Source organism: Acinonyx jubatus, chromosome C2 (assembly GCF_027475565.1).
Source record: "Acinonyx jubatus isolate Ajub_Pintada_27869175 chromosome C2, VMU_Ajub_asm_v1.0, whole genome shotgun sequence".
Lineage (NCBI taxonomy): Eukaryota > Metazoa > Chordata > Mammalia > Carnivora > Felidae > Acinonyx > Acinonyx jubatus.
In genome coordinates this window covers 82635134-82648222 of record NC_069384.1, presented here as the reverse complement: position 1 = coordinate 82648222, position 13089 = coordinate 82635134, and the positions used below count along the sequence as shown (strand labels likewise).

At 36.9% G+C, this 13089-nt stretch overlaps 1 protein-coding gene across 2 annotated transcripts in view; it reads right to left on the bottom strand.

Moving 5' to 3' along the window:
* Positions 1 to 13089, bottom strand: part of MCF2L2 (MCF.2 cell line derived transforming sequence-like 2) — a 263631-nt gene that overhangs the window by 169005 nt on the left and 81537 nt on the right. For both annotated transcript variants that reach the window (XM_053221168.1, XM_015063590.3), the window contains 2 exons: positions 10293 to 10383; positions 7624 to 7743 (listed from right to left, as the gene is read on the bottom strand). In XM_053221168.1, coding sequence (XP_053077143.1) covers positions 7624 to 7743; positions 10293 to 10383 — 211 coding nt within the window. The remainder of the gene's footprint in view (positions 1 to 7623; positions 7744 to 10292; positions 10384 to 13089) is intronic.

Sequence of the window (13089 nt, the reverse complement as noted above, 5' to 3'; positions counted from 1 at the left end):
GGAAAAACTGACAGCTTTTCTCTAACATCAGGAACAAGAGAAAGATGTCCAGTCTCACCACTTTTATTCAGCATAGTATTAGAAGTCCTAGCCACAGCAATCAGACAAGAAAAGGAAATAAATGGCATCTAAATTGGTAAGGAAAAAGTAAAACTTTCACTATTTACAGATGACATGATACTATATAGAGAAAACCCTGAAGTTACCACCAAAAAACCACTAGAAATAATAAATGAATTCAATATGGTCACTGGATGCAAAATCAATACACAAAAATCTGTTGCATTTCTACACACTAATAATGAAGTAGCAGAAAGAAAAATTGGTAAAACAATCCCATTTATAATTGTACCAAAAATAATAAAATACCTGGGAACAAACTTAACCAAGGAGGTGAAAGACCTGTACTCTGAAAACTATAAACCACTGATGAAAGAAATTAAAGATGACACAAATGGAAAGATATTCCATGTTCATGGATTGGAAGAACCAATATTATTAACAGGTCCATATCAAAATACCAGTAACATTTTTCACAGAACTATAACAAATAATCCTAAAATTTGGATGGAACCACAAACGACCCCAGAGAGTCAAAGCAATCATGATAAAGAACAAAGCTAGAGGTATCACAATCACAGATTCACTACAAAGCTGTAGTAATCAAACACTATGGTATTGGCACAAAAACAGATGCATAGGTCAACAGAACAAAGTAGAGTTCAAAAATAAAACCACAATTATATAGTCAATTAATCTATCACAAAGGAGGCAAGAATAAAGAATGGGAGAAAAAGTCTCTTCAACAAATAGTATGGGAAAACTGGACAGCTACATGCAAAAAAATGAAACTGGTCCACTGCCTTACACGATACACAAAAATAAACTCAAAAATGGATCAAAGACCTAAATGTGAGACCTGAACCCATAAAATTCCTAACAGAAAACATAGGCAATAATTTCTTTCACATCAACCACAGAAACGTTTTTCTAGATACGTCTCCTGAGGCGAGGGAAACAAAAGTAAAATTAAACTATTGGGACTGTCTCAAAAAAACTTTTGCACAACAAAGGAAACTATCAACAAAACTAAAATACTGAATGGGAGAATATATTTGCAAATGACATCTCCAATAAGGAGTTAATACCCAAAACATATAAAGAATTTACATAACACCAAAAAAATCCAAATAATCGAATTAAAAAATACACAAAAGACATGAACAGACATTCCTTCAAAGAAGACATACAGATGGCAAACAGACACATGAAAAGATGTTCAACATCACTAATCAGAGAAATGTAAATCAAAACCACAATGAGATATCACCTCACACCTGTCACAATGGCTAAAATCAAAAACGTAAAAAACAACAAGTATTAGTGAGGATGTGGAGAAAAAGGAACCCTTGTGCTCTGTTGGTGGGAATGCAAACTGGTGCAGCCACTGTGGAAAACAGTATGGAGGTTCCTCAATAAATTAAAAACAGAGTTACCATGTGACCTAGTAATTCGACTGCTGAGTATATACCCAAAATATACGAAAACACTAATTTGAAAAGATACACACACCCCTATGTTTATTGCAGCATTATTTATAATAGCCAAATTATGAAAGCCACCCAAGTGTCCAATGATAAATGAACGGATAAGAAGAAGTGGTATATATATACATATACACACACACACACAATAGAATAGTACTCAGCCATAAAAACAATGAAATCTTGCCATTTGCAACAGCATGGATGGACTTAAAGGGTGTAATGCTAAGTGAAATAAGTCAGAGAAAGAAAATACCATATGATTTTACTTGTATGTGGAATTTAAGAAACAAAACAAAGAAAAAAAAGACAGACACAAAACAGACTCTTAAATACAGAGAACAAACTGGCGATTTCCAGAGGGGAGGTGGGTAGAGGGGTGGGTAAAATAGAAAAGGAGAATTAAGAGTACACTTATCATAATGAGCACTAAGAAATGTATAGAATTGCTCAGTTATTATATTGTACACCTGAAACTAATACAGTACTGTATGTTAATTATACTAGAATTTTCAAAGATAAAATAAAAATTTTTAAAAACACTGAGCATGTAAAATAGTTGTTCTCTGTTCTCTTAGCTACTGCGTTTGTCTATTTGGCATCATTTCATCACAGGGCCAATTACATTAACTATATTGTCTTATTTTCTGCATTCTCAGTGCTCTGGCATTTTTGGAATGGAGAGACAAAGTCTCTCCCAGGGCTAGCCCATTCTTAGAAATAAAAAAGGACTCAGAGGGAGGAAGTGTTTTGTATTCAAACCAACTGATCCAAAGCCCATATCCCCAACTACTTCCTTATCTAACCTTCACACACCAAGCCAATATTTCACCTGTCCTAAATTATCCCAGAACCAAGTACCAAAAGACTGGAGACTGCCCCTAACCCCCAAACCCACTGGAAGTATTCAAACTAGCCAAACCTAAGTTATTTACCCTACCCTGCCTTGTTTTTCCTGTGGAAACCCCAATAAAGTCTCTGGCCTAGCTTCTTCCTGCTTCTGCCTCCTGACCAAAACCTGGTGCTTCCCCTGTGATTCTCCATGGCATGCAGTGACCCCCATCTCATTTCCTTCTCATTTCCTCCTGTGGGTGTACCAACTTTACCCACTTGGGTGGCTCAGTCAGTTAAGCATCTGACTTCAGGTCAGGTCATGATCTCACAGTTCCTGAGTTTGAGCCCCATGTTGGACTCTGTGCTGACAGCTCAGAGCCTGCAGCCTGTTTCAGATTCTGTGTCTCCCTCTCTCTCTGACCCTCCCCCGTTCATGCTGTCTCTCCCTGTCTCAAAAATAAATAAACGTTAAAAAATATATATTAAAAAAAAATAAATTTAAAAAAATTTTAAATGCCCTACTAAATGTGCCTATAGTTTGAGTGACTGAGAGATCTTTAAAACTACAACCCATGGGGCGCCTGGGTTGGGCTCAGTCGGTTGGGCGTCCGACTTCGGCTCAGGTCATGATCTCGCGGTCGGTGAGTTTGAGCCCCGCGTCGGGCTCTGGGCTGACAGCTCGGAGCCTGGAGCCTGTTTCAGATTCTGTGTCTCCCTCTCTCTCTGACCCTCCCCTGCTCATGCTCTGTCTCTCTCTGTCTCAAAAATAAATAAAACGTTAAAAAAAAAAAAAAACTACAACCCAGCAATTGCACTACTAGGTATTTATCCAAGGGATACAGGTGTGCTGTTCTGAAGGGACACATGTACCCCAATGTTTATAGCAGCACTATCGACAACAGCCAAAGTATGGAAAGAGCCCAAATGTCCATCAATGGATGAATGGATAAAGAAGATGTGGTATATATACACAATGAAGTATTACTCGACAATCAAAAAGAATTAAATCTTGTCATTTGCAACTACGTGGATGGAACTAAAGGGTATTATGCTAAGGGAAATTAGTTAGTCAGAGAAAGACAAATATCATATGACTTCACTCATATGAGGACTTTAAGAGACAGAACAAATGAACATAAGGGAAGGGAAACAAAAATAACATAAAAACAGGAAGGGGAACAAAACATAAGAGACTCATGGAGAACAAACAGAGGGTTACTGGAGGGGGGATGAGAGGGGGGATGGGTTAAATGGGTAAGGAGCACTAAGGAATCTACTCCTGAAATCATTGTTGCACTATATGCTAACTAATTTGGGTGTAACTTGAAAAAAATAAAATTACAAATTTTAAAAAATAAAATAAAATAATAAAAGTTGATTTTAAGTTTAAAATTGAAAGAATGATGGGTGAAAACTCAACATACATTATCATATACAGAAGTAGCTAAGACAGGGTATCAAGATAAGATAGATGGTCCTTCTCTCCTTAGTATAGATGCACCAAATGAACAGGAGGGCATAAATCACATATGTATATGTTTACATATTATCTCTTTGAGAGGTATATTTTATGTACAACCAGAGAAACACATATGGCATTTGATCAAATGCTCCTAACTCCAAACCTTTTTGAGTGACAAGAAACAATTGACTAGTCTTTATCTCTGAAGGGGAAGAAGCTTATGAGGATTATGAAAAGTTCATTCATTTCTTGTAAGTCACCTATTCCACAATGTTAATTGTTACTTGGTTCAGGAAAACGGAATAAGAAACTCATGGCTCACAGTTCTCTTAAATACTCAAATATTTCAAAATAAGTATTTAAAATAGAACAGGAAATACATTTTATGTCTGGTTAACACCAAAAGTATAGGGAGAAAGTATTTTAGGAAATTTGATTAGTAATACAAAATGAAACCAAAAGAGGGAAAATGAGAGTTAGAAAAAGAAATAGAAAAATCCCTTATCTGAGATGGTCAGTTTTCACTGGGATGGATAAAATATTTTCTCAGAGCAATTTCAATTAAAGTGTTTTTTTAATTTGTTTTGAACTGATAATATATGTATGAGATAATAAATTCAAACAGAATAAGAATCTACCTAGATAGAAAATAGTCTTCTTCTCACCCCTACCTCCAGACCTCCAGTTCTACATCTGGAAGGCAACCACTTCAACCAGTTTCTTGATATCTTACACAACCTTCTCAAGCTGACCTATGCAAATACAATTACATACATGCCCCTCCTATTTTATTCAAATGAAAGTATACTATCCATACTGTTTTCTCCTTGCTCTTATCCCCACTGAAAAAGTATGTCTTAGATGACTTAAAATGTATTTATTTCTTTATTTTGCCACCTACTATTGTAACTTACTTTTTACTGAAAGTATCTTGCATTCATGATGGATGCTTTCTGAGTTTTGGCAAACATTTTAATTTTAAACATTAAATTATTTTTTACATGCAAATAATGTGAAGTTTCCCCCACATGGGATCACTGATGATGACCTAAAACTTAAGGTATCAGTGTGAACTCTCTAATTCCTTGAATAAATACATATATTCATATATGTACATAGAGAGAGAAAGACATACATGTTATGTCTAATGATAATAAATAAGAGAGAAGGGAAAGTTCTAGCTTATAGTATAAGACCAACTTCTGATTAGTACATGTTCAGGGAGTGTAGTTGGGAAATCATTATTTTGCAATCAATTTAATAAATATTGTTCTAGGCAAGAATTATCAATAGGTATTAAATATTAAATAGATATTAGATATTAAATATAGAGAAGAATCTTTTGAGGAGCAGGATATTTGTATGGTCTTAGAGTGTTTCTCCAAAGATTCTGTATTAGTTGCAATGGAAACATAATACATTTGAGAAATTGGACAACACCTTGACTCAGGGGTCAAAATAATGTTACTGATGAGGGGGTAGATGAACACTGTGTGTCTCCACATGTGATGCCATGAGAAGGACATAACATCACTTAAGTAGTATTTGAGCTAGGAATGCATAATCTGGATCAAATCCTGAGAGATCATCACATGAGCCTCAAATGAGGTAAGTTTATTTTTTAAGGGATTATATTCTCTAAGAATGCTAATGTCACAAAAGACAAAGAAAGATTGTGGAAATGTTTCAGATAAAAGGAAACTGAAGAGACATGACAACTATATACACTGATTCTAAACTAGATCCTGTATATAAAAATTCAAATATACATATCACATACATGTATAATACATACATTTACATACCTTTATATGTAAATTTATCTCTATATATTACAAATAGAGATAAATATACATATTTCTACATTAAAGAGAGAAAAAGAGAGATGTATATATCTATAGACATATATAATAATATAGAGACAGAAGCAAGTAGTAAATAAATAATAAAGCAAATGGGGATTAAATGTTGAAATAAGTGAATGAATCTGGGTAAAGGGCATAATATGTCCTTTGTACTAATCTTATTTTTTTCAAATGTTTATTTTATTTATTTTCCAGAGAGAGAGAGAGAGAGAGAGAGAGCACACAAGCAGGAGAGGGGCAGAGAGAGAGGGAGAGAATCCCAAGCAGGCTCCGTGCTGTCAGTGCAGAGCTCAAGGCAGGGCTTGAACCCACGAACCATGAGATCATAACCTGAGTCTCAACCAAGAGTTGGATGCTTAACTGACTGAGACACCCAGACACCCCAATCTTACTTTTGAAATTTTTCTGAGATTGAAATTATTCGAACTAAACAAAATATAAAACCAAAACTATGTATTAGAAACTTCTCTGTCACTGTATATTCATCTTACCTATTTTTCCCTTTTTTTGTTTTTCCTTTTTTGATTGAGATATAATTTACATCAATAAAATACACAGATTTTTAAGGGCATAAGTCAATTAACTCTGACAAGTGCTAATTACACACATGTAATACCATCCAATCAAGATATACATTTCCCTAGAAAGTTCCCTTGTGTCTCCTTCCAATCAATTTTCACTACCCTTCACCCCTAACAGCAGCCACCATTGTGATTTTCTAACACTATAGCTTAGGTTTGCCTCTTGTTAAACTTTGTATAAAAAGAATCACAGAACATACACCCTTTAGTGTCTAATTTCTTTCTTTCAAGAGAATATTTTGGAGATGTAGCCATGCTGTTATAAATATCAATACTTCATTCTTTTTATTGCTTAATGTCATTCCATTATGTGACTATGCCACAATTTCTTTATCCATTCACCAGCTGATGGACATTCTTGTACATGTCTCTTTGTGGACATGTGTTTTCACTTTTCTTGGTTGGGTCATAGGTTAGGTATATGTTAGTTGCCACCTGTTTTCACTAGGGTTATATCATGACTTATCACTTTTGATGGCTACAAAGTATTTAATTGATTGTGTAGACCATTATTTATTTAACCACTCCCCTGTTGTTGGTCATTATGGTGTTTCCAAGCATTTATCATTACAAACAATTTGGCAATGAATATCATTGTATATGCAGATTTATGCACATGTGTGAGAATATCTATAGAATAACTTTCATAGGAAGGTCAAAGAGTGTGTACACTTTAATTTTTGATAAATGCAGCCAATTAGTCCTTCATATCGATCATTACCAACTTTATTCCAATCAGCAAAGTATGAAAGTGGCTGTTTCCCCCATATCTCAGCCAAAATTACAGGTAAAATTTTTAACCTTGCCATTTTAATTTGTTTTCCTTTGATGAGTATCACATGTTGGTTTTATTTTTATTCTATAGTTAACTACATTTGTGTCACTCCATGTATTAGACCCTTATTTTCTTTTACCCATACCCTTACAATATCCCTCCCGCTTTCCACTTTCTACAGTCTTGAGCACCATCTTCAGATTATATAACTCCAATACCACATTACCCAAGTCACTCCCCAACTGAAAAACCTTCACTGATCCCCACTGCCTACTGAATGAAATCCAGACCTTTTATCCTTACATTGAAAACCTACTCCATGTTTTCTATTTTTTTCCTTCCACTTATCCTATATATATTCCAACAAAAATGGGGCTTCCCCAGGGACCTCACATCAAGTGTGTACTTCCTGCCTCCATGTCCTTACACACGCTGTTCCCTCTGCCCAGAATGCCCTCCTCTCTCTGCCTGTGGAGTCCTACCTTCCTTAGAAACTCAGCCCAAATGCCATCTTCTCCACAGGCCCTGACCAAAAGCAGACAAGATGAAAAGTAATGCTTACCGGCACTTTCATTTTAAATTCATCTCGATAATACTTAATGCCAATGTCAGTGAACGTCCTCTGGATAAAGCGAGATGGACGAAGAATGAATATAAGCTGCAAATTTCCTGGAAATGCTACCTGGAAGGATCATGGAAAGTGTCAGGGCAACTGTCACATCCATTGGTCTCCTTTTGCCCAAGATCACAGAAAGGAAAGTTGAAGTAGACACCAGAGATGCCAAAGAATTAGAATATACATTATAGAATTTCAGAGCTGAAAGAGATAATATTCGAGTAATACAAACCCCTCCTTAAAAATCATACCAAATCAAAAAACCAAAAAATTTCTGATTATAAAATATTTCACACTCCTTACAGAAAAAATTCAGAAAATGATGAAAGTATACATTAAGAAAAGAAAACCACCAAAATCACCCATGATCTCATAGCCATTTTTAATATTTCAATCTAATTACTTACAGGCTATTTTCTCTGCTGAAATATCTTTCTCATGGTTGAACTCATACTAGACATATTTTGTAACTTGCTTTTTTACTTAATATTATACCATGAGCTTTTAGTTCTGTTATTAAAAATTCTTTGGAAACATTATTTTTCATGGGTGTGCAATTTATTTAACCAATCCCTTATTGCTAATGATTTAGGCCTTTCCATACTTTTATCATTATAAATAATACTGAAATGAACATCTTTATTCACATTTGAAACATTTTCTTAGGATAATTTCCCAAAAGAATTATTGACTCAAAGACTTAGTATTTTAGATGGCTCCTGATGCATATTATTGCCAACTTGTTTTCAGGAAGCCTTGCCTTCATCTTGAGGTAAGGTCCTAAGAAATAAGATAACTCAGATTCATATAACAATTTAATGGCACATATGAGATTCCAAGTCTCCAATTGCTCGTGGCTTCCTTTTCTTCTAGTGGTTCCCCAAAGCAACCTCCCAAGGTGTTTGTTAAAAAAATAATCTGGTCTTTACCCTGAAATATTCTGATTCACTAGAACTGGGATGAAGTTCACGTATCTATTTTCAACAAGCACCTGACAATTCTGATTAGAAGCCAGGTTTGGAGATCCCTGAACTACAGTGTCTTTTAGGCATAAAGTGATAATGTAATTCTTGAACAAATTAGGCTCAAATATTAGATTATTCAAGATTGCCAATGGATCCTGGGAAACTAGAATTCTCTTGAGGTCAGTCCTCTAAAATAGTCATGGGCACTGTCAGGTGTCTAAATCCTCAGAGTATGGACCACAAAATAAATCCTGTAGCCAAACTAAACCAAAAGAACAAAACAATCCGTGCACAAAGTGAAGGAAGTCTTCCTTTCCCCCATCTTTGAAATGCAAGCTCATAGGGGCGCCTGGGTGGCTCAGTCGGTTAAGCGGGCGACTTCGGCTCAGGTCATGATCTCACAGCCCGTGAGTTTGAGCCCCGCGTCGGGCTCTGTGCTGACAGCTCAGAGCCTGGAGCCTGTTTCCGATTCTGTGTCTCCCTCTCTCTGACCCTCCCCCGTTCATGCTCTGTCTCTCTCTGTCTCAAAAATAAATAAATGTTAAAAAAAAAAAGTTAAAAAAAAAAAAAGAAATGCTAGCTCATAAACAGAAGAAGCTTTTATTTTGTTATGTCATAATAAGACAAATGGGCTGAGACACTATTTGTGTTTCTGGCTAAGGCTCTAGATCTGAGACTCTGTAATATGTGCATGTTTGCATGTGTGACTGCCTTTGTAAGTAGGCCTAAGTGAGGTTACAAATGTCCCTCTCTCATCCCAGCCTCTACACACACATTACCACCCTATTATCTTATCCTCTTCATCCAGTCCCAACTGCCTTAGGCAACCCGTGCTTTCGTGAAAATGCTGGTATGGCTGCTCTGAGGTGTCTGCCTGCTCATGTGGTTGAATTCCCTGGTCTCAGGTCCCTAAGGAGAGAAAGGATACATCTACTCGCTGAAAGGCAACACAGAGAGCAAAATCAGACTGATTAGATGGAAAAGGAAATTCATCCAAGGTTGTACAATTTCATACCAAAAGCAAGCACACGTCATATTTTGTCTGGTTTTTCCCATGTCTTTCAATATGTGAAAAACTAATTTGAATACTGAAATGAAGACTGGCTTACGCTGGGTGACCCCTCACCCCACAAAGCAAATCCCAAGACAAGGATCTGGGCATAGAGTTTATTGAGGAGGTGATCCCAGAAAACATAGTGAAGGAGTGGGGGAAGATGAGAACGTGACAACTAGAGAGCCAATGTATCAAGGGGGGCACTGCTGTGAGCAAGAAGGTCTGGATCCTCTGAGATACTATGTGGTACATATCTCAGAATTGTCCCACTGAGGGGGGTGCAGAAGCTGGAGTATTTATCTATCAATTCCCATAACTCAATAGTTGGTCACTCCTGGGGCATTAACTTTCCAGCACTCCAGGTGACCAGAGAGATCAATAAGGTAGATTCAGGAAGCTTTGGACATGCTCAGGAATTGTCTGCAGTGACCTGCAGGTAGGTGGCAGAGGGGACATGGATGTGACACACAGCCTCTGCTACAGAGACCTTCCCAAAATTTTGCATAAAATAATTGCCTTTTCCCTGTGACTTTGACATGAAATACTTGAACAATTTAAATTACTTTTATAATAACATCACAAAAATGAATATTTACAGCTATTCGTGTCAATGATGCTTTTATGGAGCTCCACTTGTCCCTTCGTCGGTCAATAACAATGACGAATCCAATGCTGGCAGCCTCCACACTGCAAAAAAAAAAGGGTGGTCAGTATCAGAGACCTGGTGAGACACATGGGTTCTGGGTGGCTCCCTCAGTAGTACATTCTACAGCCTCTGGCACTCCTGGCTCATGTGTAAACATACGCATTGTCCTTCCCTAACAAAGGAACCAACTTCCTCTCCTTAACTCAGTCTGGCAGCCTTAACAAAACAGAAACACTTGGCATCTCAGACTCTCTCAAGGGCTCTGTTTATGGTTGGCAAGTGTCTGAAATACCCAAGGAGCATATGTGCTCATACCAGAAGGAACATGCATGTCAGTTAGGCATCACACGTCCCAGTGTATGCTGAGGACTTCAAGGTTGAGCTCTGCTGTCTTTCCAACTCCCAAAACTGACATTCATGGAGCTATCAATATGCTTCCATAGGAGTCAGTCCTAGAGGTGTTCAGAAATAATGCATGTCTGTGGGAAAAACAACCCCCTTCCAATGCCCGGTTATACACAGTCAGCAAATTATATCCACTGACAAATTATATCTTCACTAAGAACCAAAGGATGTTGTTTGGCCCCTCCTAAGTCCCCACAAAATTCTTTTAAGCTGAAGTCCCAAAAATGAAAACATGTTTCTTCTTTCTCCTTTGGAAGGAACTATGATATACAGGAAAGAGCAAAGGATTGGATTCTAGTAGCTCAAATCCTAGTGCTGCCACTTATCAGCACTGTGACATTGGGGAAATCCTCTAACCTCTCTAAAACTCAGTTTCCCTCTCTGTAAAATGGAAATAACACCATCAATAATGAAGTCATTAAAAGCATAAATTCTGAAGCCACACTGCCTAGGTTTGAAGCTTGAACTCCAGCATTTATATATTGTGTATGGGGATGGAGAGAAGAGTTACTTAGCCTCTATAGTTTCTAAAATGTCCCATTTGTAAAGTAAGAACAAAAATAGTACCTATTTGTATGGCCAATGTGAGGATTAAATGAGTATATATAACAAAAATACATAAAAGGCTCAAAATAATGCCTGGTACTTAGCATATATACATTGTATTTATACTAATATTATGATTATTTCTTATGTGTTTGTCATGGTGATGAAAAGAGATCAAGTACATGAAAAGTAGGTGGTCTCTACTAAATCTTTAATAACTTCTTAATATTGGGTAAACAATGAGCTTTACCCTAAAAAAGTGCCTGTATGTGAATAAGGCAGAAGATCTAAGCAAATACTGTAAGAAAACACAAGTTTTCTTGTGTTTTATCACAGTTCCACTATGACCCAGGTTCTCCCACTGGGAACATTTCCCAGGACACAGTACGAGGAGGGGTGTTCTCACTGTGTAAAAGAGGAGAGACTGGCGATTATGGAAGCAAAAGTAGCCAGAACTTGAGGAGGGTGGCTGCGAAGAAGGAAAGTCTCAGAGAGGGAACCCCAGAAATCTTCATGGAAGCTCTCCTTTAATGCTTGGCCAACTCCGAGGCCCCACTGTTTCAGGCAAGATTCCAGGAGGCTGACAGAGAACAACAACTACACATGTGAGAACTGATGAAAAGTTATAAAGTTTAAATAGTTCTGGAGAAAGATAATTGGCATTGGGCCCAACAAGAATAGACAGAATTTGATGAGCACTCTGGGCCTTCAGTTGAAACCCTAGAAAGGCCATACTCTAGGATAAATGAAACATCATAGGAATTGTGATTAAGGCTACACTCTAGGAGTAAGGACAAAGCAGAAATGGACTGGCCCCCAAGAAAACCTAAAACCAGGCCTCAAAAAGATCAAGGTGATCTACCAGTAATTTAGCTTTCTGACAGATTGAAACTCAATGCTCTCTGTAAATAGATACACCTCTACAACATATCATCTACAATATCCAGGGTAAATTAAAAAATTAATAGAAGTCCAAAAAAACAAGAAGAAAACAATAATTAAGAGATAAAATGGTCAAGAACTATAGACTCAAAGATATTCCTGGTTTTAGCAGACAACAACTTTAAAATAATTATGATCAATATGTTAAGAAAAATAATTATGATCCATACACACAGACAAAATGGATTAAAAGATGCATTATTTCAGCTGAGAATCAGAAACTATAATAATCAAATGAACTTCCTAAAATTACAAAACACCAGGGGCACCTGGGTGGCTCAGTCAGTTAAGAGTCCGACTTCAGCTCAGGTCATGATCTTGTGGATTGTGGGTTCAAGCCCCGCATCAGGCTCTGTGCTGACAGCTCAGAGCCTGGAGCCTGCTTCGGATTCTGTGTCTCCCCCTCTCTCTCTGCCCCTCCCCCCCTTTCTCTCTCTCAAAAATAAATAAACATTAAAAAAATTACAAAACACCAATATTTGAAATTAAGAACTCATTGGATTTGTTTAACAGCAGCTTGAACACAGCACAAGATAGGTGAAACTGAAAACATCACTGAAAATACTCAAACTGAAGCACAGAGAGGGGGAAAAGAGGAAAGAATATAATGTAATAAAATGTAAAAGAGAAGTAGAACATGAACAGAAACAATATTTTAAAAAAATAACAATGAAGAGTTTTCCATATCTGATCAAAGGCATCAACTCACAGATTCAAGCAGCTCTTCTAATACCAAGCAAAATAAATACAAAGAAAACTTCACCAGGCATATCAGAGCCAAGTGGCTCAAAATTAAAGATAAGAAGAAACCCAGCATTTGGTGAAAAAAAAATAACTTCAGAAGATTAATGTTA